This window comes from Pyricularia grisea, chromosome I (assembly GCF_004355905.1).
Source record: "Pyricularia grisea strain NI907 chromosome I, whole genome shotgun sequence".
In the NCBI taxonomy this organism is placed as follows: domain Eukaryota; kingdom Fungi; phylum Ascomycota; class Sordariomycetes; order Magnaporthales; family Pyriculariaceae; genus Pyricularia; species Pyricularia grisea.
Genome location: NC_044973.1, coordinates 2,234,990 through 2,260,372, shown reverse-complemented (window position 1 = coordinate 2,260,372; position 25,383 = coordinate 2,234,990). Strand labels below are relative to the sequence as shown.

Below are 25,383 nucleotides of genomic sequence, written 5' to 3'. Positions count from 1 at the left end.
ACCGACAAGCTGATGGGCTGTATGATGATAATTTTCCTCAACCCATCAGCCACGCCCCCGCCAAGAGTCTCCTTTCCCAACCATCCACTTCTCGGTCCTGTCTAATTATATATCTCTTCTACATGCATTGTAGAGGCAAATGTCACGACACCTCAACCGGTGGTTCGGCGCATGTCACTGGTTCATCTCAGGAGGTCATGACAGTTCAGCTTTCCAGACAAGAACCACCCACCACCCACCACACACCCTTTCCCCCTCCTCTCGCGTGATCAAAGCAAGGTAGATTACAACCACACGTGAGGGGACGGCAAGCCAAGAATCGAGAAGTAAGGATGCAGGCATTTTGATCAAGGCTGAATGTGGGCAAAGCAAGCTAATGTACATTCAATCGGCGTAGCTAATCGATCTCGGAATCTGCATTGGGAATCGGTCAGTTCGGTGACGAGCAAGAAGAGCAAATGGATAATATTTTACTGTACCTATGTACTATCTAGTCTAGTAGTATGCACACCGAGTCATCTTGTTCTGACCGCGCAGGCGGCTGCGCTGCCGATTTAGTTTAGCTGCAGCCGATCAGTTTCTCGCTTCTTGGACCTTCCAATCCAATCTTTATGAGTTTCGAGAGCCGAACCGGTCAAGCTGTTCGGCTTCTTGACCAAAATAAAACAAACTCCCCATAAAAAAAATCCCAAATTTGTGTATTGTTCATAATGGAATGAATGGATGATGAGAATGCTGCTGTCTAAAAGGCTAATAATAAGTGTGTTCCGGTAGTCAACCAACAAAATAGGACTTGAGACAGCATAAACGGCGACTTGTCAAAACTTAAATTACGTACCCACTCTAGGCTAGTATAGAGCGGGCCGAACGGATGGAGCGGGCTGACGTGCACCCCTGGGAAACCTGGAGATTCCAAAAGTCCGTGGAGAAGGACGCTTTACCTGGTAGGTTGTTTGATTGAGCTTTGGCTTGGACGAGATTTACTGCCCAGACCCTCAGATGCCATCAACTAACTCAATTCAGGGTTTGACAGCAGCTTGACAAGCAGGAAGGAGTAAACCGGCCTGTTGGCTATCTACCTACCTTGTCTTGCTCGCCTATAGAGGTAGCTTCTGGTAATCCTTTATTCACTTTACCTGGTAGGTAGGCGAGGTAGGTAACAAAAATAGCGCCCATCAATCTGCTAAGCATATTTGGTGGGACGTTAGGCTAAACCTTGACTAGAAATATGACTTCAAACTGACGAAATAAATGTTAGTCGAGACCTACCTATCTACCTAGAATCCTTTTCACGCTGCGACGCGCTACTAAAACCTAAGAGGGCTCAAAATCCGATTACTCCTATGTCGAATGATGTACGGACAACACTGACAGTCTGTATGCTTCCACATGAGCGTTTAGGTGTTATCACACTGGAGAGTCTCGAGATGTGGCGGCGAAGTGCGACCAAAAGATGTGGGCATTAAGCAGTCGGTTGGACTTGCCCTCCAGTGATGTGACAAAGACAAACCAACCTGCCTACCTCACCTACCTTAGGGAGGCACATGACTACATGTCCCTCTCAAGACGGGAAGTACCTCACTGTTTAAGTATCTCAAATTAACGTTACTGCAAAGGTAGATCTAAGGCAGGCAGGCAGGCAATTAAAAGCTATGGACAGCAATCAAGGTACCTAAGGCGGCCAACATGTGCACCATGTAGGAGAGAGACAGTTGACCAAATTTGCTACCGGGTACGTACCGGTAGAGCTCTCCCTCCAACCAAAGCTAGGGTGTCAGTCTAAAAGCCCGAACTCTTATCTTATCAACCGCATCGTCATGAATTTCTCAAGTCTCAACAACCCGACGTCAGCCGATACCTACCAACATGTGCATGATGTTTTGCTGTTAACCAAGTTTGTGACCAAAAGACCCGAACAAAAAGAAAGTTTCTCGTTAATTAGCTTGACTGTTCAGCAACACCCACTTGGACGCGACAAATTGGCCCGCCAGCAGACCACTCCACGTGACTCGCGATCAGACTTAGCAAGCAAAAAACTTGACAAAACATCGCCAACCAACAATCAGATCTCAAGACTAAAGATCTGGGTGCGTCCTCATGACATTAATCGATTTATTTTTGAGGGGATAGGTGACGCGAAACTCTCGCATCAGGTAAGTATTCGGCGTTGATTTACGCATTTTTGGCCCTTCACCATCGCGATTTGGGACATTGAAATTTCGTGATGGTCAATTGAACATTACCGACCGAGCCCTCTTTTTTTTTTTTTTTTTTTTTTTTTTTTTGTCTCGCGCGGTCGCGTTATCGGCCATGGGGGGGCACAATAACCCGATCCCCCAAAAAGTTCCACTCAAAACTGACCTTCATCTCTTCGCCATCCGCAGCTCCCATAAACATCACAGAAGCTGGCGCCGATCCATCTTCTTCCGAGACGCGGTGGTCCCGTCGAAGTGCGGCGAGGTGGATTCTGGGGTATGTCCAACATCGCGGCATACACGCCTCTCGAGTCATTCTTGTTGTTCAAGGCCCTGTACGTCCGCGGCGTCTCTGCAGCCGTATTTGACGACATCTCGGCCGACCTCATCAACTACGAGTTCATCAAGGACGACGCCACCTACGATGTCGCCCGCCTGAGCCCCGCCTCCCTGCAGGAGCTTTTCCTGCATCTATTGCGCGACGAACTGAAGCTCAACGTCGACACATCGGACAAGGTCAGCGACGGCAGCCTGTCTCCCAACAAGAGACGCAAGCTACAGGCACCGACCCCATGCAACCTACAGGAGGCTGCCGAACACCTCACCAGGGTGCCCAATGTGCTGCAGAGACTGTACAAGGAATGGAGAGCCCACCGAATAACTTCGATTCTTGAGGATGAGCAGCGGTTCGAACATATCTCGGCCGAAATCTCAAAGGCCGAGAGGGAGGTTGCGCTGACAACCAAGAACGGTGCAGGCGATGCTGCACCGCAATCTCAGCCCCCTGTGGTTCCTTCACCATCACCAAGAATCACGCCTGCAACGCAGGTGAGGAAGGATGTCGGCCAAGTGCCTAATGGAGTCCGGGAAGCTAGTGCATTGCCTTCGCCGAACCTGAAGCAGACACCACACCAGCTGGAATCTGGGACGAAGTCGAGGACGCCGACTCCCGTTCCGGCACCGCCAAACGCAGTTGCAGATTCTGGGCGCGCTACTCCGCTGTCGCGACAACCGTCTCCTGCGGTACCGCCAAAGCTCGCACCAGGACACGCGCAGTCCCCTCGAACTGGACCAGTCTCACTACCTGCAGCAGTTCCCGCTCGAGTTGCGACCTCGACGCCTCCAACGATCCCAGGCCATCAGGTTTCCACCCCACCACGTGTTCCATCGCCGGCTGTTGCCCCGGCATCAACAACACCAGCTGCAACACAACTACCCGCCGGGGGCACCTCGCAGCCGTCTCCTCACGTGATACCATTGCCGGCGCAGAATGCGAAACCTCAGCCCCCGCGGCCATCTCCTGCTGCTAACAATCAACCGATTGCGCCGCAACCGGTCCCAGCCCAAAATCATGTTTCTCTACCAAACAACTCTAGGGCGGGAGTGGTACCTCCGAGTCAGTTCGGTCAAGCCGCCTTGCCGGCTGGCAGAGGTAATAATCCGCCACCACGGACACCGAATGGAGCGGCGGCATCGCCGGTTCTCCAACATCCTCAGGCAGTCTCTGCTCCTCCATCCCGGCCGATAGCGTCGCAGCAACAGCCTAGCGTGCTGCAGCGACCCGAGGCTATCGGCAAACCCAAAGCATCACAACCACCTCCACCACGCCAGTCCACACCAAATCCAACCCCAGGCACGCCACTTAAGTGGGAGCCTCCTTATCAACCTCAGCAGCCTTCCACCCCCTTACAAAGACCACCTATGCAGCATCAGCACATACAACCAGCCAATCCCGTTCAACAGCAAGTATGGACTCCGCAAGCACTTGCTCAAGCCCACGCTCAAGCTCAGGCTCAAGCTCAGGCTCAAGCTCAGGCACAGGTTCAGGCACAGACTCAGGCGCAGGCTCAGGCTCAATACACACAACCCCAGGGGCACGCATATCCCCCGTATCCAGTCCAGCCTCAGCCTCAGCCTCAGCACCAGCCTCAAGCCCAAGCTTTTCCGCATCAGCCAGCTCAAGGACAGATACAGGCACAAGGCCAGGGGCATACTCGCCCTGCTCATGGGCAGCCCTCCCCCGTACCGGGAACTCCTTACCAGGCTACTCCATCTTCTACCAACAGCGGCAAAGGTCAACAGTCTGTCCGAGCAGTTTCTCAGCCAGGCCCAGCTGTCCAACAGCAGAAAGGATTGCTCGTACCACCACAGCATGTTCCTCCAGCACAGCCTCATACGCCGACTTTGGATACAAGGAAGACCATTCACAAGGATGCTGCTTCCCAAATTGTGCAGAGGCAACCTGGGCAGGCCACGACACCTCTGTCGTCACAGTCAAAAGCTCCTGCTGCTGCTACTCAAGCAATGGCTTCGGGGCAACCTGGCGGGGCCCAGGGGCCGGCACGGCGACAACCACCACCACCCAGCAACTCCCCGATACCTTCATACGTTGCGTCTCAGCCCCTCACTGGTCATGGAAAACAGACTCCTGGTCGTTCACCCAATATACAGCAGCAGCCACAACCATCAAAACCACAGCAGCCACATCCCACCCAAAATATCCCTATACAGCAGACTCAGAGTCAGCCCAATGCCAGTATTCAGCAAGCCGCAGTCCCAAATCATCGGCCACAGTTGGTGCCGCGGCCTTCAATGTCGGCCGCGCCGAGGCCGCCCATTTCTGTCGCATCTGCGTCTTCTTTTGCGACTGCTCAATCGGGAGGATACCCATCGCTGCACCCCAAAAGTCAGCAGCAATCAGCATCTGTGTCTAGTGAAACGCTCAACTTTCTCCGGTCTACTCCCAAATCCACACCAACCCCCGGCCTTAAACCTGCACCGACTCTCCCGCAAACACCATCAGGCTCAAGTGATCTTGGCTATTTTGCACCTCGTGGTAGTGCCACGCGGTGGAAGTCTGCTGTTTCTACGCCCTCGACACCAAAGCCCGAGGAAGCCACGAAAATGTCACTACCTCCTATGGAACCGCTCAGCCCAGTTCAGGCATCAGCAACACTACCTCAAAACCAAAAGCGTTCTCCGGTGGTATCAGCTGCCAAACCTGCGGTGCCAGCTGCCGAGTCATCTCTGCCAAAAGCCCAGGCCAAGAATTCACCAGTACCAAAGCTGGATGCCTCGACGCCCAAGTCACGGGGTAGATTGCCACGAGGGAAAACGCAGGAAGCAACCAAATCGCCACCAGCGAGCGCACAGGAGACACGACCGGAACCACAGGATGAGATGCAGGTCGACGCGGCAGATCCAGAGCCAGAGTCGGAGCCAGTGCCAGAGACAGTGGCAGTGCCCGTGCCGGAACCAGAGGCAGAATCTACCATCATTAAGAAGGAGGCAGAGACGCCTAGGATTCTTGAGGAAACCGGTGATACGACCGCCGACGAGAGTGGTCCGAGTAAACGCCAGCCGGGCACTCCTGGCAGTCAGCCAACACGGCGTGTGAAGCGAAAGAGAGCCGACTCGCCGTCTGACGATCGAGCAGACACGGCCATACCCACACCCATTGCGAAGTCTAGTGACACACTTCCAGCTGGGGCTGGAACTTCTAATAACAACGCTCCTGCGCAAGCCTCCAAATCCTTACAGACCATGACGCGGAACCATGTGCGCTGGACACGAGATTTCCCCAAGATTAGTGCTTCTGCCCTGGAACAAATTACCAGTCACCGACATGCCAACATGTTTGCTCACCCTATCCGCGAACGTGATGCCCCGGGCTACCACAACATTGTCCGTGGCCCCATGGACTTGAAGTCAATTAGGGCAGCCATCACACATGGCAACCGGGCGGCGAAACAAGCGGTTGCTAATCTGCCAAACGGAGATCCTGGAACCAGCATGGTTTGGCTGCGCAAGAGCGAAGACCTAGTGCCACCAAGGGGTATCATCAACATCACCCATCTGGATCAGGCGCTGACCCAGATGTTCTCCAACGCCATCATGTATAACCAAGATCCCAACCGCGGCCCAGGCCCATCGTTTTTGGAGGAATTAGATGAACCGACTGATGACGGCGCCGACGCAAGCGCTACAGCGGCATCTGGGGGTGGTGCGGCATCAAGCGTGCTCGGCTACAAGGTAGACGAGAACGCGGTTGTCAACGACACCATTGCCATGCACCTCGAGGTCGAGAAGCTGCTGGAGAATATAAGAGAGGCTGAGAAGCAGCGCGCGGCTCCTCCGCCGCCACCTGTTGACGACGAGGATGATAAAGGCCATAATGATACCAATGGAGACACCAAGGCCGAAAATGCTGACGTTGAGACGGAGCGTGCCGAAAGGGAAGGCACCGACGCTACTGAGGCCGAAACTCCCAGTGGCAACACGGCTTCCAACACTGGCACAACCAAGAGACGAAGGATAGCCCGCGGCTGAGGTTTTGACCAACATAGATACTCATTATCATAAGTAACTTGTATTGATCTTTGTTTTGTTGCATTTATCAAGTGAACCCCTGCGTGATGAATCTGCCGTGATACTTTCTTTGACTTGGATACCGTCAAGAGCCCCGGCGCCCATTTGCATGCTGTGAGAAATTTGGTTACAAACACAAGGTTTTCTTCTAACAGTTTTCGAGGGCAAATTCAGGTCATCTCAATATTCATAGCATGACGCGACAAAATACGATACGCCAGACTACTCTCACCCAAATCACAAAGTCCAACTCGGAACAAGAGGCATCTCAACATGATATATTTGACAAGGTTTTTACGACTAGGAATGTATAAAACGTGACGAGTATAACCGTCGCTCTCTATCCAAATGTCGATGCAATATTATTTATGTACAATTGGGATTAATAGAAGAAAGCTGATGACGGGTGCAAACAAGGTTTGTGCTCATGGCTATTTGAAGATGCCGTGTATGTGTGTGCGTGCGTGTGTGAGGGGGGGAGTCTAAGTTGACATGGCTTTGGTGGAGGCGATTGGGACTTAGGTAGTAGGTAGGTAAGGTGAGGTAAGTTACGTGGTAGGGTCAGTTGGTTGGTCGGGCGGGTGGGTTTATGTGATGTGATGTGATTTGAGTATCAATTTGAGGGTCCGGCAGGCGCTTGAAGGGTTCAGAAAAACCGGGCGAGCGTGTTGCTGAGATCCACAAAATCTACTGGCTTTGTGACATATGCATCAAAGCCAGCCTGCAAGCACCTCTCCTGCACGTCTGCCATGACGTTGGCCGACAGGGCAATGATGGGTAGTTTGGGCCCGTCCGGAGTTTGCTGCTCCCACTGGCGGACTTCCTTGCAGGCTGTGTACCCGTCCTTCTTGGGCATATGTAGATCGCACTATCAATCGAGCAGGCCAGTTTAATTAGCTTTCAGTCACCAGAAAAAGAAAAAGAAAAGCAGTCTTTAACGTCTTTCTTGACAGGGCACTACTGCTTACCAAGATTAGCGCAAAGTAGCCCGGTCCGTGACCAAAGACCATCTCTGTGCACTCTTCGCCGTCCCGCGCCACCTCAACTGCCACGCCGACCTTCTTGAGATACTTTATGAGCACCTTTTGATTGATTGGGTTATCCTCCACTAGTAGCACTCTGAGCCCGCGATTGCCCATCCGCTTCTCTATCTCGGCATAGCTCTGTTTCTGTGTCTCGACAATCTGCTCCGCTGTCGACCTGTTTCTGTCGATGCTGAGGTCCCTCTCCTGGCTCGGGTCGAATATGACGGCGAATCGAGATGGCTTGACTGGCTTGTAAATATAGTTGACCTTGTCATCCGCCATCAGCGACTCGAACTCGGTTCCGGCAACCTGCTTCACTATGGCCTGGCGCTGGACCGAATCGGACAGTATAAGGACAGTCGCCTTTGAATGCAGCTTGGACCTCATGAGTTCGCCCATCAGACCGATCAGTTCGTCGGTGGACGGAAGGTTAACAACAACATGGGTAAATGTGACAGCGTCCGCCTCTCTGATCAGTCGCTGCGCCTCTGCAACAGTAGCAAGTGGGACGATCTTGCGCGGAACCTCCTTGGGTAGCGTCATCTCGATGTGCTTGGTAGTTGCTTCACGGCTGTGAGTCTGGGGACTGATGACTAAAATTGAGTACTTAGTGGGCCTCTGGCCATCACCGCGCTGCTGTCGTGGTCCGCCGGTGTCAGGGGTCAGCGTCGAGTTCGAGTTATTTGAAGACGAGGTTTCGGTTGACATGTCGGGCATTTCAAGCTTCATCTGTGACAAGTCTTGACCACTTGCCCTGGCAGCTTCGCTGAAGTTCACCAAGCCTGCGTTGGTGGATGAGATTGATGTCCTGGCTGTATCGTGCGTCTTGTTGGACCGAACTGAAGGATCCGAGCTTGCACTCGAGCCGGCCGCCGGGGATGTAACACTAGGATCCGTCGACGCCGGGCTCACCACCGAAGGCGAGTTTGTCATGGGTAGAGAGGGGTGTTTGAATAGCCGCGCTGCTTGCAACCCTTCGGGTATGCTCGACGAAGAGACAAGCTCAACCGATGATGGTCTCAGCGACTCGGGACGATCATCATCCGTCGGCAACCCAAATTTTGCCGTGAAAGTAAAGGTTGAGCCTTTGCCTGGGGTCGCAGTGCCGTTCATCTGACCTCCGTGGAGCTCTACCAGTTGTCTTGAGATGACAAGGCCCAGCCCACTGCCTCCATGTTGACGAGTGCTGCTCCCGTCTATCTGGCTAAAGGGCTTGAAAATGAGCTCAGACTCATCCTTGGTAAAGCCTCGCCCGGTATCTATGATGGAAAACTCCAACATGATCTCATTTTCGCCAATCTCGTTGTCTTTAACAGTGGCAACACTACATCGGCTGAATACCTCGCCTTCAGATGTGAACTTGATAGCGTTGCCAATGACATTGAGGAGCACCTGGCGAATTCTGACTTTGTCTCCCTTGACCCAGGCCGGCACATCTGGCTCAACAATGTAGTTGAGCTCAAGTCCTTTAGCAATCGCCATAGTCGAGACCAGCTCGTTCACGGCCTCTATCAGGGACGTTGTGTGGAACCACTCATACTTGAGCTTCATCATGCCAGCGTCGACCTTGGATAAGTCAAGGATGTCGTTAATGATCATGATGAGGCTGTTGGCGCTGGTATGAATCGTGTTTGTGTAGTCTCTTTGCTCCTCAGTCAAAGTTGTCTCCTGCAAGAAGCTCACCATCCCCGAGATTCCTATGAGAGGTGTGCGGATCTCGTGTGACATGTTACTGAGGAACCTTCCCTTGGACTCCATGGCCTCTTTGAGCTTCGTCTCCAACAGTTTATGGTCATTGATATCGGTTGCCGAACCAAAGTAGGAGCTTACGCCACTTCCCCAGTTAACTCCCCCTATCTCGACGCAACGGATCAGATGCCATCTGTACTCTCCAGTCTTGGAGCGTAGGCGAACCTCGGTCGTATAAGATATGCGTCCGCTGCTGTCCGTGCCCGCTTTGATCACACCCTTCTTGGCCAACCGCAGAAGGTCTCCGGCCGATGCCGCCTCGCTACTCGAGGAACTGCTAGAACTATTGTGTCTAGACAACATCTCACGCAGTTTGGTGCTACCTGGGTTTGGTACGGGCCGGTTGACTGCTGCGGTGCCACCCATGCGTGCAAGCCCAGGGGTACCTGGCAGTGGCGTCTTCAGGGCAGCCGACTCAAAAGGCATGGGCGTATTCACCGCGCTCAACGAGAAATCTGTCGGGATGCGACACTTTGCCAGGTCATCCGGGTGAACATAATCCATGAAGCCGAGGCCGAGCGAATCCTCAAAACTCTGTCCAGTGTATGAAAGCCACTGCTCGTTGGCGAACGTGATGCCTTCATCCTCTGTTGCTGTAAAGATGATCTGGGGAATGAGATTGGCAAGAAGTCTATGTTTGGCTTCTGAGGCCTCGATCTCCTCTTGACGAGCGGCCTTGAGCTCTGCTGTATGTTGATCGTGAATATCCATGTAAGATCCAAGAAATTGCTGGACCGTGTTGCGCTTGTCACGCGTCGCTATTGCCCTAGCCTGGAACCACCGATAGGCATTGTCGAACCTCTTTATACGGACCGTTCTTGAGAAAGGCTCGCCGGTTCGCAGCGAGTACGTCCACGCCTTTATGTACTCTTCCTTATCGTCAGGATGCAGACTACCGTATGGATCGGCCGCAAGTTCAGCCGGTGTCACGCCACGATAGACCAGGTATCTGCTATTAACCCATAGCATGTCTCCCGCTGGAGGTTGGGCGACGAAAACGTGTGCAGGTAGTGAATCTAAAATGAGGCCTTTGAGGGTGTCCGAAGGCGGGAGCATTTCACGGGGCACAGAGCCCGACCCACTCCGTGAGGGCTGCTGTTGGCTCTTCATGCCGACTGTTGAACTTGGCGGTAGGGACTGGAACGTGTGAGAGAAGTCGGCTCCATATGAATGTAGCTGGGTATGCTTGTGACCAGTGCGGCTTCCTCTCCTCTGTCCCTCTGCCGAGTCTGTCGCTTTCTCATTCTTATCCGAAAGGACGGGGTGTAAATCCTCGAGAACCCGTTTGCCTGCCGACTCATCAGACGGATCTTGATCTTCAATGGCAGAGTCTTGGACCCATTGCCCCTTTGTGCCCGAATTCCTTTTAAGGAATCGCTTCTCGCCGACAGCGCCCTCCCGTGAATTCCTCCTCTCCTTGGGATTCACTGCACCCGGGGTACCGGGGCCACGTCCGGTTGAGGGAGTGGGCTTCGCACTGAAGTAGCTGTCACCCATTCCTGAAGTTACTAGTGGGCTAGCAGCAACTTGGCGCTTCTCCGTCACGAAGCCCAGGTTACCAACTTCCCAACTCGGCGTTCCAACAGCTGATCCTGCGGCACTGCGAGATGGAACTGAATAGTCACTAGGGCTGGTCATACTGCCGCCCAGCGACCTTTGCGATTCAGAAATCTCACCCGACGTGAGTTCGAGTCCAACCGGATCCGCAATCAGCCGACCATCTGTGCCGAGACTGCTGCTGTATCGAATAAAGTCCGGATTACGCTTCTGGAGGCCTGCAAGCTCGACCTCAAGGTTCGTATAATGCCGACAGAGTGAGAAGGAGGTTGCTAGATGTGGTGCGAGGTGTGCCAGTGAGTGCCTAAGATTGGATGGGTATGGGATTATAGGGCTGAGGATTGACAGGACTGCTATGGGAGAGTGCTTTTCCTTGTATCCAGAGCTGGGAGACGCTGATACAGGCGTGGATGGGTCGCCTCCAGCTGCAGCACTCTTGTTGCGTATGTGTGACTTTCTCTCCAACGTGCTTGTATCCAGTTTGAAGGTGGCCGTAGGTCGTGAAAGTAAAAGATGTGACAATGGTATGTGAAGAACCGTCCATGAGTTATCTACGCCGATCGTTTCTGGTGGTTTCAACGCGGTGTAGTCAGGGGGAGGAGCGGATGTAGGGTTAAAAGAATCTTCGTCAACAACGGCATCGGTGAAGAAAGGATTCTCAGATGGTTCGGCGCGAATTGCTGGGGACGGGGCTGGCGACTGAGACCAAGGTGACGGAGGCGCTTGCTCATACTCCTCATACTTAGGGGTAGGAGGCCGCGGCATGTCTTCGTCGTCCAGCCGAGACCCTACACCACCCTGTCTCTTTTTGTCACCACGCAAACCTCCTTTTGAGCCCCGGTACATTTGTGCACCTCCAAGTAATGAAGAAAGTTTTGAAAAAGACTCTGGGCGTGGCCTTCGAGGCTGTGGTTGCTTCTTAGGCCCATCTGGTGAGCGGCTTCTCGTTCTGCCCTTGGTTTCCTCCGCTTGTGCTGGCGGCTGCTGGTGGTCCAAGTATGGATAGCTGCGTGTCAATGCGATCACTTTGCCCCTTTCCAAGACTCTACGAATGCCATTATGGTCTATGAGGGGGTCGGCCTCGAAATCGAGTGCCTGGAGCATTGGAAGAACTCTGGCCTGCGTCGGTGTCGGAGGTGCTAGGGCCGGGCCCCAACCTGGAACGTCGGCCACATCATCCGCGATCGCGTCGTGTTCTTCCAAAACCTTCTGGCTGAGTGCTGGACGGGATTCCCGAGCCTCCAGCTCTACTTCGGCAACGGTAACGGGATAGGAGCTCTTGCTCCGCGGCATGGGGCTTGGCCGAGGAGAGACTGATACCGTAGTATCCTTGGCGGACACAAGGTTCTGACGGCTTTCGAAAGAGGTGAAAGAGTGCCTGCTCGAGAGGTCTGGACGCGTCGGAGAAACCAGACTCTGCAAATCGGGCTGAGCGGTGATCTCGGACCTCACGTCCGTGCCAGAAGGAACTACGCTGCTCCCGCGGGCCATGTAAGCCATGCTCAAGTCGTCCTCCCCTCTTGCATTGTATGTAGCCTTCTGGCCCCATGGCACGTTCTCGATATCGGTCGTATCGGCTGGTACCGCCAACGTCACTCGCTCTGCCTTGTAAACCTCGGTCATGATCTGGACGACAGTCTGCCACCATGCATCTAATCCAGGTTCCGCCGAAAGCATCAGAGAAAGTTCGTAAAGATTGGGGGTTGGGAAGTCGCTTGGTTCCTCGTTAGACACAGATGCGCCATGTGGTTGGAAGGTGAGCGTCGAGGCAGGCGTGGATGGATTCGAAAGGAGTTTATCGAGCGCGCTCGGAACATCTTGAAAGCTAGCCGGGTTGGTCTCGGGGGTAACAGTTGGCGACAGCGCCGTGAAAGGCCGGTGCAGGTGGGATGGAAGACCTGCCATGGAGGTCATGCGGGGAAACGGATACGAGGGCGTCCTGGCGGCTACCCCTGGTGTGGCAAAGCCGCGGATTGTGGCCGTTGAGGAATTCGTCGATGCAGTCGTCGCAGGGCCAGAATCAAAGCTTTTGATTCCAGGAGAAGGGGTCTCCTCCTCGGCGATCGGAGAGGGTCTCTTTGGACTACTTCTAGGCGGCTCCTGAGAACTTATGGCACTCATCTGTTTCTTCAGCTGTTCTCGGTAGGCGGCAAGTTCCATGGCGGGACTTGAACCCTCGGCGTGAGGCGCTGCCTCATTTCGACTCGCAGCGTCGCTCGTCGCCTTTGATTTTGAGGAGAAAGTTTGCGGCTTTTCGGTAGATATCCTCGTTTTGCTGTACTTCTCCGTCTTTTTGTTTTTGCCACCAAGAGCTTGCGCTGGAGAAGCGGCAGTAGATCGAGGTTCTTCTGAGGGTGAAGAACTACCCATACCACTCTTCAGCCAGCCTGACATTGGGAATCGCTCATCTCCACGCGCAACCAGGGCGAGTACAGCTCATGATCCAGCCGCCCAAGGCCTCGGCGGGGATGTAGGCTGGCTGTGGCACGGCGGCGCGAACCCCGGGCGACAGGTAGGCAAATCGCGGTACGAGCGTTGTTCCAAGTCCAGTAACGTGTGGGTGTTGCGGGCCTATTCAAAGGACTGGAGGGTCAAGTTCTAGTTCTAATAGGCGCACGAAAGACGCCTGAACGGTTTTTAAGGGTCGACTGGCTTTCCGCTGTTAGGAAGGTGCGCCGGTGCTACGTTGTTTGATGCTGGCGCTGGCGTTGGTGTTGGCGGGACGGATTCAACACTAATACCAATGTATTATTTGGGGGGTAGTAGCAGTATGGCAGGTAGTTGAGTTGGTCGAACAAGTGCAGATGCAATTGATCTGGAGGTCTGAGCGATGGTTACCAACCTGTTTTTTTTTAGGTCGTCGCGTGTGGGTTTTGATTTATTTCGTTTCGAGGGCAACAGATGGTTTTCTCAAGGCCACAAGGTAATTTGGCAACGGCCTCTTGGGATATGGCCAGTTTTCCACCGAATAAGCCGTTGGGTGGGAACGGACGGGAAAAATCTTAAGCAGTAGACAGCAAATGCGGCGATTGTCAGGGCGAAAGCAGGGCGAGGAAATTCGATTGAGATTGGGAGGGTGGTGCGCTCAGAGTGGAGGTGAGGTGGGAAGGGATCAAGCTGTCCAATGACAATGACGTCAGTCAAATTGGGCCAATGGAGCCTTCTCAAACGGGAAGGCCATGCAACGAGTCGAGAGTCAAAATCCCATTCAAGTTCGGGCAGTTCAGTCTGTTGGCGGGAACAGGCAGGCGTCTGTTTGATTTTATGGCTTCTGGGCCTGCCTTTTGTTTCCCTATATAGGTTTCTTGGGTTTTTTTTGTCGCAAGTTCTGTACAGGCCGTTATTTTTGTTCATCATTTTTGTTTCTTCCCACTTCTTCTTGAGTGGTGGCCATAGCATGGATACGCCGACAAAACGGTTGTGGTGCTGTACACAGACAAAAGAAATCACCGCGTGCAATGCCCATTTACCAATAATGATATAGACTGGGAAAATTCACACAAACACAGCCTGGAGAACAAAAATTCTGCTCCTTTGAGAGTGAACCCGGCGATTGATCACCAATTTAATTCCTCATCTGTCATTTGAGGTTGGTTCGCCGTCCCAACTTGACAACAGAGAGGGCTGCGCCTCCTGTCCCCCAGAGAATCAAGGCGCCGTTGTGGATCCACCTGAGCAAGGAAAAGCATGGCAAGCGGAGAGCCTGCGCGATGCGCTTACCGCATAACACCGTGGACAGCCTAAGGTGATCAATTGTTAGTCTTGGTTCCGTAATAGTGCCGTCAGGAAGGACATTGGTCGGTGTACGTATGTGATGCTGCGCGCCGCAAATGACTAGCGCGCGCGTGCGCATCCCCCTGAATGGATATGTACGACTGATATTAGCGGATAAAAGCCACTAACTTCCTACTATTTATACTTGCTCTTGCTGATGATCATGGAGGCAAGATAGCCAGCCGGCAGGTCAGAAACCGTTCTGTTCGTATAATACTACCTAAAGTATACTTTGAAACTTTGTGACGCAAACGTATGCGACAAATTTGCAAATAATTATCCTGGCAGCCTGGTGCCCGATTGTAGAAGTTTGTTTTGTCTGTTTATTTCAGCTGAGCTGAGAACCCGTGGGTCCTCGGCCGTTTTGGCGATCGGGTATCAGCATCGATGATGACGTTGTGAATTGAGTGGCAATGTGGCATCCTTACCTGCCCCCCACCCCCATGAGAAAATTCAAAATACGCGGTGTTACATATATGGAGTACCTACCTATAGACACGGCACACCTGACCAGAAAGGGCAACATCAATATCGCGATGTTTTTTTCTTCTTTTTTGCCTTGGTGGGACAACTAGGTTATACTGTGGGATAAAAATCTGGATAGTTTTTGAGTGACCTACCAGACCGCCTGTCTTATATTGTTATCGTAGGAACAGAAAGTTTCGATAGCTTCACCTATAATGCATTCAATAGATTGTTGCAACAAGTAGCATGTCGGCCGCGGACATGTCAGAGCTGTTACTTCGCATGGCCTACTTTTCTCAGCAACTAATATCCAATCTGATCAAGGCATGGCGAACTCTCTCACTGCGCGTGTGCGGGGGGGTCCAAAACGGCTTTTCGTGGTTGTGGATTTCTCGGGCCCTTTCTCCCGTGATTTCACGTCCAAGATGCAGGGTTCAACCAGCATATTTCACTTTTCCCCCCCCCCCCATCACCTGGGCACCAACCACCCCTCCCATCTATTCCCTGGAAACAGGGCAAGCAAGCTAGCTGGTATGAGCTGGTCGCAACAACCTTGCGACTGACGGAATTTGCAAAAGGACAGGAGCAATCGGACTGAGCCGTCCGTCCCATCTCTTGACGACAGACAGGGTTTTTTTTTGGGTTTGGGTTGGGTTCCACAGCTCATGACTCGCGTATTACTGGACCCTGGTTTTGATCATTATTTGATATTGTTGTCGAACCAGGTACTTTCCAACAAAATCAGGAATCGCTTCGCAGGCACAGTTCGCGATTGCTGCTAACCTTTCAGCCTCGTAAGGATCGACAAGCGTCATTCGCTGGCCTCGTCCAATTACATCCTTCCGAGAAGAAAAAAAAAAGAGAGAGGGGGACGTGGCTGCACTGCGATCCTTGCCAAACGCTTCGGGCCGCGCTTCTGTACGAAGTCCGTTAATAGGATCGGAGTTCAACGGCTTTTTTCGGTTGGTTGATCACTTCGGTGATGTGTGGTGTGTGCTCGGGGTTTCAAAGACGCGCGCCGGGCAAAGCCGTGATTTGGCGGGTTGGTTGCCTGTGATCTTGGGCATCCTAATTTAGGGAAATTCGGGCAACATTGCATTGAAGGAACCGTCGTTGGTCGAACCTGGTTGCCTGCCGTGGTTTTTAATTATTTTTTATTAACATTCCAGGTATTATTAGTTGTTGTTCTCACAAGACTTTATAAAGCCTCATTTGCCTAGATAAAGTTAGGGTACCTTAGGTACAGTAGGTCTTTTTACCTCCTACATCTCACCCTTGTTCACGCCTTGCAAACAAGGTCAGGGAACGCATCCTCCACCGCAGCCCACTGACGGCGGCAGTTGGGACTTTTGCCAACCGGAAGTTGGGATGGATCTTTTACTTGGCACGTGGTCAACGATTCATGCTCACCGGTACATTCTGGAATGAGAAAAATCCCCGTCACCTTGATGTTCTCGACACTACCTAGGTTAGCGGCCCAAATGCAATCTAGAAACGACGATATCGAACCAGGCGCGCGGGCAAGCGTGTAAAAGTTACCTACCCAACGTTGATTTTCCAACACATGTGCCAACCAAATTTTTTTACATTGAGGAAGATCAAAATGAAACCGAATTTATCTATATACAGAATCAACGCTTCTCAAAGCTGGTACAGATTTGCATTATGTTACGGTTGTGGGGCCGCTACATACTGAAATATAGCGGGGTTCATTTTACTTAGGGTCGCTTTTATGGAGTGTTTTTGACATACTTCTTGTTTTGCGGACTATTTCTGCCGCAAAGATAGAAACTGTAGATACCTTAGATACCCACGCTGTATCTTTGATACATATATACTATGCATAGCACGTGTCCATGTCGGCTACCCAAAAACCGGTGCAAAAGTTTTACCTTGTGACGATGCTAATTTGTGCCTGCACTCCTAGCCGTTGACAGCGCCAGGTGCACCACGAACGGTGCAACCTGGGACGTTCTGTTAGCCATACACCCACCTTGACCTTGACCTGGAGACTGACGAGAGCTACAACCAAGGACGTTGGTATTCTGTTACCTGTACCGGATTTTGTAATGTTTGTTTCTCTGGGGTATCCATGCATCTGGAACAAACAGAGCACCACAATAATCAGACGACCAGTGCGGCCTTGTTTCTGCGGTAGCCCCTACCATTATAGTAGTTCGGCACAATAGTTCGCGGCTGTCATCAATGAGACTCGAAAATACAGTGACGCAAGGCAGTTCTGCTACTCGGTGAACTATGGCTTATTTCTGAGATGCTTAGCTTGGATGTAACACAGCGGACCCTGGATGCCTTGACGTACCTTCTTCGTATTTGTCTGATATTGTTTTTATACTACGACGTAGTGCTAGTACGGTACGTGGCGGTAGTAGTAGGATTGATCTGCATGTGCCATCGAGCATGTGGCTATACTTCTAACACAGAAAATACGAATGGTGGAGCTGTTGACAAGGCTGGATATATTACCGTGGTATACATACAGAGGGTGTTGTTGGACTCAGCCCAACACGTGATGTGTCATTGGAAAACTGTTTACAATCTTGCCAGACTGTCACTCTGGTATATTCTTTTGTAGCATTTTCATGCTGCCAACAAGACGAAAAGAAAGTCAAGTCAGCCGACGCGAACAGAGGCCGGCCGTGCATGATCTGAATAGCAAATGAAAGCATTCTAAATTGGGACATGATCCTACCTGTCACAATTCACTCGTGGCCGGAGTGTGTTTAACCGGTCTATTTGTGGTATCGTGGGACACTATAAGTCGTTCATCTGGAGGAGTGGGTTTATAGCGATTGCATGTTGAGATGTATATGCTACTTATTTCTTGACGCCTAATTTTTCGCTATCCACGTTTGGCTTTCGAGGGGAGGGGGGGGGGGGGGGGGGGGGGGGGGCGGCGAAGACAAAGAAGAAAACAGAAAAACAGAACCGACGAAGCAAGTCTAGGCAAAGCTTATGTGATTTTGAGTGTCAAAAGGCCCCGCACAGAGCTAGAGCTGTCATCCCAGGGTTGGTAAACTCTTATCCAACAGACTTTTTTTCTGTAGATCCGTTCACTCCTCACTAAACTGTAACCCGGCCCATCATAAATTCCCTGTACCAAAGAATAATCAGACCAGATAGCGGAACTGTCTGCGCATCCTCTCCAGACGCTGATCGTCCGAATCGCCGAGCTTCTCCACGGCGGCCGTCTGCCGTGCAACATCGGCCTGCGTCTCCCAGGCCGCCTCACCTTCGTCGAGCTTCTTGTTGAGGTTCTGAAGGATCAGGCGGAAGATCCAGCAGCCGATGGCGGTGATGACGAACATGACCAGCACGATGGCGTAGCTGAGGCGGTACCCGTTGGCCTTGAGGTTCCACACGTACGAGCCGGCCACGTTACCCAGCTGCGAGAAGGCGTTGACTAGGGCCAAGGCCACGGCGCGCTTCGCGGGCGGGCGTGGGAAAGAAGAGCTGATCCATGAGTAAAAGACTATGAAGCCGGCGTAGGATGATGCCTGGAGGAACAGGGCCACGTAGCGACCAGCCGTATTGTCGGTCGCCATCGATATGACGAAACCGATGATTCCAACGAAGACAGGGCCGACGATGTGCCAGAACTGGAAGTTACATGGTGGGCAATGTCAATATATGCTGCGCACTGCTGATGAAAAAAAGAAGAAGAACGAGGAAAACCCAAGTAAATATACTCTGGAGCCCGAAGTCGACATACCTTTTCCTGAGTCTTGTCAGAGTGCCATGCGTTGATCAGGGATACGATGCAGGAGAAAGCCCATGGGGGCGAGCTCATAAGCAGAGTGGGAACGTAGTCGAACCCAAGAGTGCCAGTCAAACTGGGGAAGAAGGCGTTGAAAGATAAGCCAATAACGTAGCATGTGAAGACAATACACATCCTGTTGGGAATATAGGGGGTTAGCGTGTCATCGAAAGTGCAGGAAGCATTCGATGCTGTAACTAACAAGTAGACCTTGAAGTCCTTGAGCGTCATGATCAAGCCATCGAACATGCCCTGATCGACCGAGTCCACGTCAGCTTCTCCCACATCCTCTGTCATACGCAACTGAGCGACATAACGCTCCTCCTCAGTGAAACCCTTCGAGTTGTGCGGGAGATCAGGCAGGATGAACATGGCACTGATGGCTATGAGCATGGTAATTGCACCCTCGACTTTTTTTTCATATTTTTGTATGGTTAGTATTAAGTACAGATCGTGGGGTGATAGCGCTTGTGAGCTTACTCCAGAATAGCCATCTCCAAGCAGAGTGGCCGAGAACGCTGTGTAGATTATGCAAAGCTTAGCAATGGTATCCGCATCATGAGAGTAGGCGTCAGTTGAAATCCATACCCATTCATGTTGGACAAGACGCCGGCACCAACGAGGGCCGAGAAGGCGTTGCTGATGAGGTTTCCACAGAATAAAATGGCGTTTCTCAAGGCCAGTTCTTTCCGGGTGTACCATTTGCTGAGGAGTAGCAGGGCGCCGGGCAGGAAAGCAGCTTCAACAAAGCCGAGGAAGAATCGAATGACCACCATGTGTGCAAAGGTCTGGGCGTTACCCGATAGAGTTGATATAAGCCCCCAAAGAAGCATTGCACAGGCAATATACAAGGATGGCCTTTCGATACGGTTTATGAAGATATTTGAAGGAACTGGTCAAGGAGTAAGCTTGCGGATCAATGTGGTCTCACTTTCAAGTTGGCCGGTGTGCGAACGCATACCCTGCATAAGAATATATCCCACATAGAGAATAGAAAGACATGTTGCATATTGGTTGTATTCGAGGTTGAGATCCTTCTCAAGTGTTCCGAGACGGGCTGCTGCAATGTTGTTGCGCTTTTGGCCGGTATCTCGGAGTTAGCTTTGTAAAGGGTGTTATGAGCCCCAATATTGAGAATCGAGGCTTGAGCAAAGCTTACATCGAGGTAGTTCATGATATATATCAACACAAACAGCGAACACCGGAGATCCAGCTATACGAATTTTTCCACATTAGTCTCTTACTCACCTAATCCACTCGCAAGCAACATAGAGTGACTGACCTTTTGCTTCATAGACTTCTCTACAGCAGCACGGCGCGACGGGTCCATAACGAATCCATCACTATGCCCTTCTGTCAGGCCGTTGGCACCGGGATCAACGTGGCCCGTCTCCTTAGCCTCCGGGACTGACATGGTGGCGTAGGTTTACTAAGAGGTCGAGACAATTACCACAATCAACCGTATATTGCTTGTCAGTTGTTACGAGGCGATATGGCCAAACCAGGACGAGGCAAATCTGCGGAATGCCGATCAGAGTTGCGCAATTAAGGTATAACAAGATAGAGTTTTGCTTTCAGTCATATAGACAACATTACTGACGATGATAGCTGCTATCGGTACGCATCGTGGGCCGTCACATGAGCCAATAGAGGCGATCATATCAGAAAAGCGGGTGGCTCTCGCTAAAATTGGCTCCATAGGTAGATGTGGTTTGTGAAGTTTTTTTTATCAACCCACCGTCAGCCAAGAAGCTGCAGGGTAACCCTTCATCCACATGAGGGTTTGGTTTTTTGGAGGTCTAGAGTGCCGATCCAATGCTNCGGGGATATTGGAGTTGGACTCCGTGGAATAGGCGTATTGCGAACCGCAATTCGACTCGAACAGGGCTAGTCCAGGGTAAAGGGCCTGTAAACGGCTCACTTTCGCGAACTTGGCGCGGACAAAATCGGGAGTGATGCTCCTAGTAATGCCAGTCGGTCGGAACGCCGAAGCGCTCTACCACGTAAACACCGCAACTCTCCCTTCGCCCTCGTCTGGACCGGGCCGGTTGTTTTCCTTGGTTACACCGCGAGTCTTGAACCAAGAAAATCAAGGCAAGGATCATTCATTTATTGACGCGGTAAGTCAGCTTACTGCTGCGGTCGAAATCCGTGGTCCTGTACTCCATTTCTCAGCTTTCGCCGCAAACCTCGGAAAGGTGAATGTGTGGCGAAAACCGCCAGTCTGGGTACGTCAGAATGCAGCGACAGCGCTCAAATCGAAAGTTCTATGCATCAAGTAAAGAACTGCACTCTAAACTCGGCGCGGAGGTTGGAGGACGAGAGGGGTCGGGTGGGCCATTAGGTCTAGTACCTATTGCTGTTGCTCCTCAAGTTGGAGAAGTGGGGATGAGGAGTGCGGGCCGTGGAGAAATAGGAAAGTACTAGGCTACTCAGGGAAACAAATCGCGCGTAGTTCGAAAGCTTTCTGTTTTTTTTTTTTTTTTTTTTTATACTTTGCTTCCAGACATTAATTAAACCTACGTACCTCTAGTCAACAAATATACAAAAATAAAAAACCCAAAACTTTCTGGACTGAGAGTACATACTACCATAGAAGACTCTTGTGTTGCAGACGAAGATGGGATAGAGCTAGGTAGTCTAGTAATTATGTGGAAAGTAGGTGCTCATGTAAGGTAGCATGTACAGGAGGATCCTTAATCTATACCTTGTGCGGCTTTGACATTGATGGTAAAAACAAGCATATGCCTAGCATCGGTGCCGTTCTGCCGAGACCTTGGGGTCGCAGAAACATCAGCCATGAGATCAGTGTGAGACCTTGCTTCGTAGTTGAGTTGCTTTGTCGAGACTCCACCTTTATGAACCTCAGGCAGGAAAACTACTCCGCAGCAAGGTAGGTAGTACCTACTCCGTAATAAGCACGGCAAACTAAGCATCCCATGCATGAGCTTTCACGCTCAGAGCTTGGCACCTAAGCTTTGGTTGTTCGGGGGGCTGCCAAGACGGTCCGAATCGCGTTAGCTCTGTCCGTGCTGTGCTGCTCAAGGTACATTTCCCGCGTCATTACGAACGATCGTCGGTGCATTACTACGCCCACCATCAATCAATCAATGCATTCATCATCTGTCTGCTGTCTAATTCCTTCTTCACTTCTTCTTACTTGCTCCTTCTCCATCTCATTCACCCAACCACAAGGCAGCGGCGGCTTTTGCCATTGAGAGGGGAGATTGCCTAGGTACCTACCTACCTTACCTTACCTAGCTATCGTAACACAGAGCGAGCAAAAATAAGGACACAAGCTAGTTCCCGTCAAGGCAGGTCCTCGGAACAAGGCGTCATCCAAATTATCCTTTCCCCGACTTTGCATCACCCCAACCTCTCTTTACCTGCCAAGCTTAACAAGTCTCAACCTCTGGACACAGTACCTTACCTTACTCTTTTACCGGTACCATCCTTTGGTACCTGACGTACGGTACCTACTCAACCGTACCTACTTTGTCTACTTCACCTACCATTAGTAGTAATCGCCGGAAGGACAGACAAGGCTCCCTTCACCAATGGCATCCCCAGCCGCAGATCCACGCGTGGATGACACTCGGGGCAATGGCCATGTTGGCCGCTCTGCAGCTAATGAGTCCACCCCACTGCTGGCTAGACAGGATGAGGAGTCGAGATCTTCTCAGCCTGCCCTCTGGGAAAAAATAAAAGCCTGGAGGCGCGACCGGGCAGTTCTCGCCGGCCTATTGCTTCTTGTCGCTGTTGCTTTAATCGTCACTATAGTTGTCCTTGCTGGTAAGCCTCAACTGTACCCCTTTATTTCACCTAACAGTATCGCTGTTTATCATCCCAATCTTCAATCCCATTCTCCTCTCTCCTCGCCATTGATCACATTCTGCAACACTTTTTTGACACTCAAAGCTCCCCAAACCTTCTGTCTCTAAGCATCACTAACACCACTTACTTGCCCATGTGGCCCGGACAGTCAACCCACGCGGCGGCAACATGAATTCCTCAGCCGCATTGTGCCTGACGCCCGCGTGCGTTCACGCCGCCTCCGAATTCCTATATAACCTCTCGCCAAAGTATCAAGAGCTTGATGCATGCACCAACTTTGACGAGATGGTCTGTGGGGGGTGGCGGCAGGTTCACAGCTTGAGGAGTGATCAGGGTTTGGCCAATGCCCTCTCCTTGATGAGTGACAATGGCCAGACCTTGTTGCGCATCATCCTCGAGAGCCCCTACCCTGACCAATCGACTCACTCCCACTTCTCTCCCAGGAACCTCGCAGTCGACCCTGCCGATATTGATCGTGAGAACTTTAACCAACTGCAGCGAGCCTACAACTCCTGCATGGCTGTCAACGAGATCAAGAAGGTCGGCATAGAGCCCATCCAGGTCGTGCTTTCGGAGGTCTCGTCCACAATCAAGGATACCAAGGACCTGTCTGATACTATTCTATACATGGAGAGGCTTGGTATCCCTCACTTTGAGAACCTGTACGCTTCCGCCGACGACAAGGATCCCAATGTCATCGTGATATCTGCCTCGCCACGTACTGCTCCTGGTCTTTCGTCAAAGGCCTACTATTCCGACGACAGTGTTGTATCAGCCTACCAAGACGCCATGCAGCAGGTCCTGAAGTCTGTTCTTCCCAATGCTACAACGGAAGCTAAAGGCCTTGCAGAATCCATCGTGAAACTGGAGAAGGATATTGCTGCTATCACCCCGAGTTTGTCTGAGCTTCGGGATGTCACCAAGACGTACAATGTAATGTCACTTCAAGACACTGCCAAACTGGCCCCACAACTTGGAATCGACAAGGTTTTGAAGACTCTGGCCCCGTCCAACTACACGATCGACCGCATGATTACTGCCTTTCCTGAATTCTTGGGCAATGTCTCCCAAATCTTGAACTCCGCAAAGGCTGAAACAGTCAAGGGGTTCCTACAGTGGAAAGTTATTCAGTCTCTGGCAAGCGCCGTCGATGCCCCGGAGCTGAAGCCCTTGACCCAATTTAACAACAAGCTAGGTGGCAGAGTAAGCACAACCCTCATCCGAATCCTCGTAATCTCTGCCGCGGTTGTCGTATCGATATAGACTAACAAATTTCTAGGACCCTGATGCGACCTCTGAACGGTACAGGACGTGCCTCTCTGCTGTCGATTCTGGTCTCGGCTGGACGTTGTCACGTTTCTATGTCGAAGCTGCGTTCTCCGCGAAAGCCAAAGATCTGGGAAACCAGGTCATCCTTGATATCAAGGATGTCTTCAGTGGAAGGATCGACTCTGCCGATTGGATGGACAAGGATGCCCAGAAAGTCGCAAAGGAGAAGGTCAAGAACATTGTGCAAAAGATTGGCTATCCGGAGCAGTCTCCCAACATCACAAACCCGCAGGCACTCAAGGACTACTATGCTTCTCTGAAAGTTGGTGCCAGCCACTTCAACAACACCCTGGAATTCCGACGCTTCGAAATCAAGGAGAGTTGGGCTCAGCTCGGTAAACCCACCGACAAGAGCACGTGGGGAATGACTGCATCCACGGTCAATGCCTACTACAATCCTCCGTACAATGAGATTGTGTTCCCGGCTGCCATCATGCAATTCCCTCTTTTTGGGGAAGGTCTTCCCAACTACATCAACTACGCTGGATTTGGCGCGGTTGCTGGTCACGAGCTAAGCCATGCGTTTGACAACAACGGCAGACTCTATGATCTCAACGGTTACTTGAAGGATTGGTGGTCCAACAAGACGATCGAGGAGTTCACAAAGAGGGCGGATTGTTTTGTCAAGGAGTACAGCAATTTCACAGTCCAAGGCACTAACGGTACCATCCACGTCAACGGTGAGCAGACGCTGGGAGAGAATATTGCCGATGCCGGAGGTCTCTCGGCTGCGTACTCGGCATGGCAAGCTCGCACCAAGGACACGCCCGACCCGCATCTGCCCGGACTTGAGTTCTTCACCAAGGAGCAACTTTTCTATGTCGCCTTTGGAAATGTTTGGTAGGTTACCCGCCCCACGCGCCCGAATTGGGTTGCAACAGGACTTTCACGAATCAGATTGCTAACCGATATTTTGTTTCCAGGTGCTCCAAATACACCCCAGAGGCGCTCACCCAACGCGTGATTGGTGATGAACATTCACCTAACATGTGGCGCATTATGGGCACCGCAATGATGAACTCGCGTGGTTTCAAACAGGCTTACAATTGTCCCGTCAAGGAGCCCACATGTGAGATTTGGTGAGGAGAGTTTGTTTGGCATGAGGCGTTGAAAAGGAAACAGTCCTTTTTTTTTCTTTTCTTAGTTGTGTTGTAACCCTATCCACGACCCAGGCAGTGGAAACCTGAGGTCGAGTCTATCATTTAATCTGTTCATAATATGCCTTATTTTAACTAAGTAACAATACAAATCATTGATATGTGACAAGTCTCAAGCCATTATCATGATGCCACCAATGACTGCATAACGTGAT

The 25,383-nt window shown here is 51.6% G+C and overlaps 5 protein-coding genes across 5 annotated transcripts; 3 read left to right on the top strand and 2 right to left on the bottom strand.

Moving 5' to 3' along the window:
- Positions 1 to 1,817: 1,817 nt before the first annotated feature.
- PgNI_05700 (uncharacterized protein) lies at positions 1,818 to 6,524 on the top strand (the record flags this gene model as incomplete). The annotated part of the gene is made up of 2 exons (XM_031125731.1): positions 1,818 to 2,153; positions 2,403 to 6,524. The coding sequence occupies 2 exons, from the start codon at positions 1,818 to 1,820 to the stop codon at positions 6,522 to 6,524; spliced, it is 4,458 nt and encodes a 1,485-aa protein (XP_030982879.1).
- A 339-nt stretch (positions 6,525 to 6,863) lies between these two features.
- On the bottom strand, positions 6,864 to 13,288 carry PgNI_05699 (uncharacterized protein; the record flags this gene model as incomplete). Its single annotated transcript, XM_031125730.1, has 2 exons — positions 6,864 to 7,431; positions 7,532 to 13,288. 2 exons carry the CDS (start codon positions 13,286 to 13,288, stop codon positions 7,210 to 7,212), a joined length of 5,979 nt encoding a protein of 1,992 aa, XP_030983095.1. The 3' UTR covers positions 6,864 to 7,209.
- Positions 13,289 to 15,731: 2,443 nt separating this feature from the next.
- On the top strand, positions 15,732 to 16,077 carry PgNI_05698 (uncharacterized protein). Its single transcript, XM_031125729.1, has 2 exons — positions 15,732 to 15,858; positions 15,933 to 16,077. The coding sequence occupies exons 1-2, from the start codon at positions 15,799 to 15,801 to the stop codon at positions 16,065 to 16,067; spliced, it is 195 nt and encodes a 64-aa protein (XP_030983096.1). The 5' UTR covers positions 15,732 to 15,798; the 3' UTR covers positions 16,068 to 16,077.
- A 1,968-nt stretch (positions 16,078 to 18,045) lies between these two features.
- On the bottom strand, positions 18,046 to 20,323 carry PgNI_05697 (uncharacterized protein). Its single transcript, XM_031125728.1, has 8 exons — positions 20,191 to 20,323; positions 20,068 to 20,121; positions 19,870 to 19,984; positions 19,497 to 19,800; positions 19,389 to 19,426; positions 19,111 to 19,318; positions 18,864 to 19,044; positions 18,046 to 18,750 (listed from the first exon to the last, which is right to left on the bottom strand). The coding sequence occupies exons 1-8, from the start codon at positions 20,320 to 20,322 to the stop codon at positions 18,262 to 18,264; spliced, it is 1,521 nt and encodes a 506-aa protein (XP_030983103.1). The 5' UTR covers position 20,323; the 3' UTR covers positions 18,046 to 18,261.
- Positions 20,324 to 22,079: 1,756 nt separating this feature from the next.
- On the top strand, positions 22,080 to 25,336 carry PgNI_05696 (uncharacterized protein). The gene is made up of 4 exons (XM_031125727.1): positions 22,080 to 22,700; positions 22,891 to 23,945; positions 24,022 to 24,911; positions 24,995 to 25,336. The coding sequence occupies exons 1-4, from the start codon at positions 22,466 to 22,468 to the stop codon at positions 25,152 to 25,154; spliced, it is 2,340 nt and encodes a 779-aa protein (XP_030983104.1). The 5' UTR covers positions 22,080 to 22,465; the 3' UTR covers positions 25,155 to 25,336.
- Positions 25,337 to 25,383: the final 47 nt, after the last annotated feature.

Bases quoted from the DNA above. Each gene is read 5' to 3' on its own strand.
- PgNI_05698 (XM_031125729.1), top strand. From the start codon at position 15,799: ATGACTCGCGTATTACTGGACCCTGGTTTTGATCATTATTTGATATTG. The intron at 15,859-15,932 runs GTACTTTCCAAC...CAGCCTCGTAAG, and splicing joins TGATATTGTTGTCGAACCAG to GATCGACAAGCGTCATTCGC.
- PgNI_05697 (XM_031125728.1), bottom strand. From the start codon at position 20,322: ATGTCAGTCCCGGAGGCTAAGGAGACGGGCCACGTTGATCCCGGTGCC. The intron at 19,985-20,067 runs GTAAGCTTTGCT...ACCGGCCAAAAG, and splicing joins ATATCATGAACTACCTCGAT to CGCAACAACATTGCAGCAGC. The intron at 18,751-18,863 runs GTATGTCGACTT...TGTAACTTCCAG, and splicing joins CTGACAAGACTCAGGAAAAG to TTCTGGCACATCGTCGGCCC.
- PgNI_05696 (XM_031125727.1), top strand. From the start codon at position 22,466: ATGGCATCCCCAGCCGCAGATCCACGCGTGGATGACACTCGGGGCAAT. The intron at 23,946-24,021 runs GTAAGCACAACC...ACAAATTTCTAG, and splicing joins ACAACAAGCTAGGTGGCAGA to GACCCTGATGCGACCTCTGA. The intron at 24,912-24,994 runs GTAGGTTACCCG...TTTTGTTTCCAG, and splicing joins GTCGCCTTTGGAAATGTTTG to GTGCTCCAAATACACCCCAG.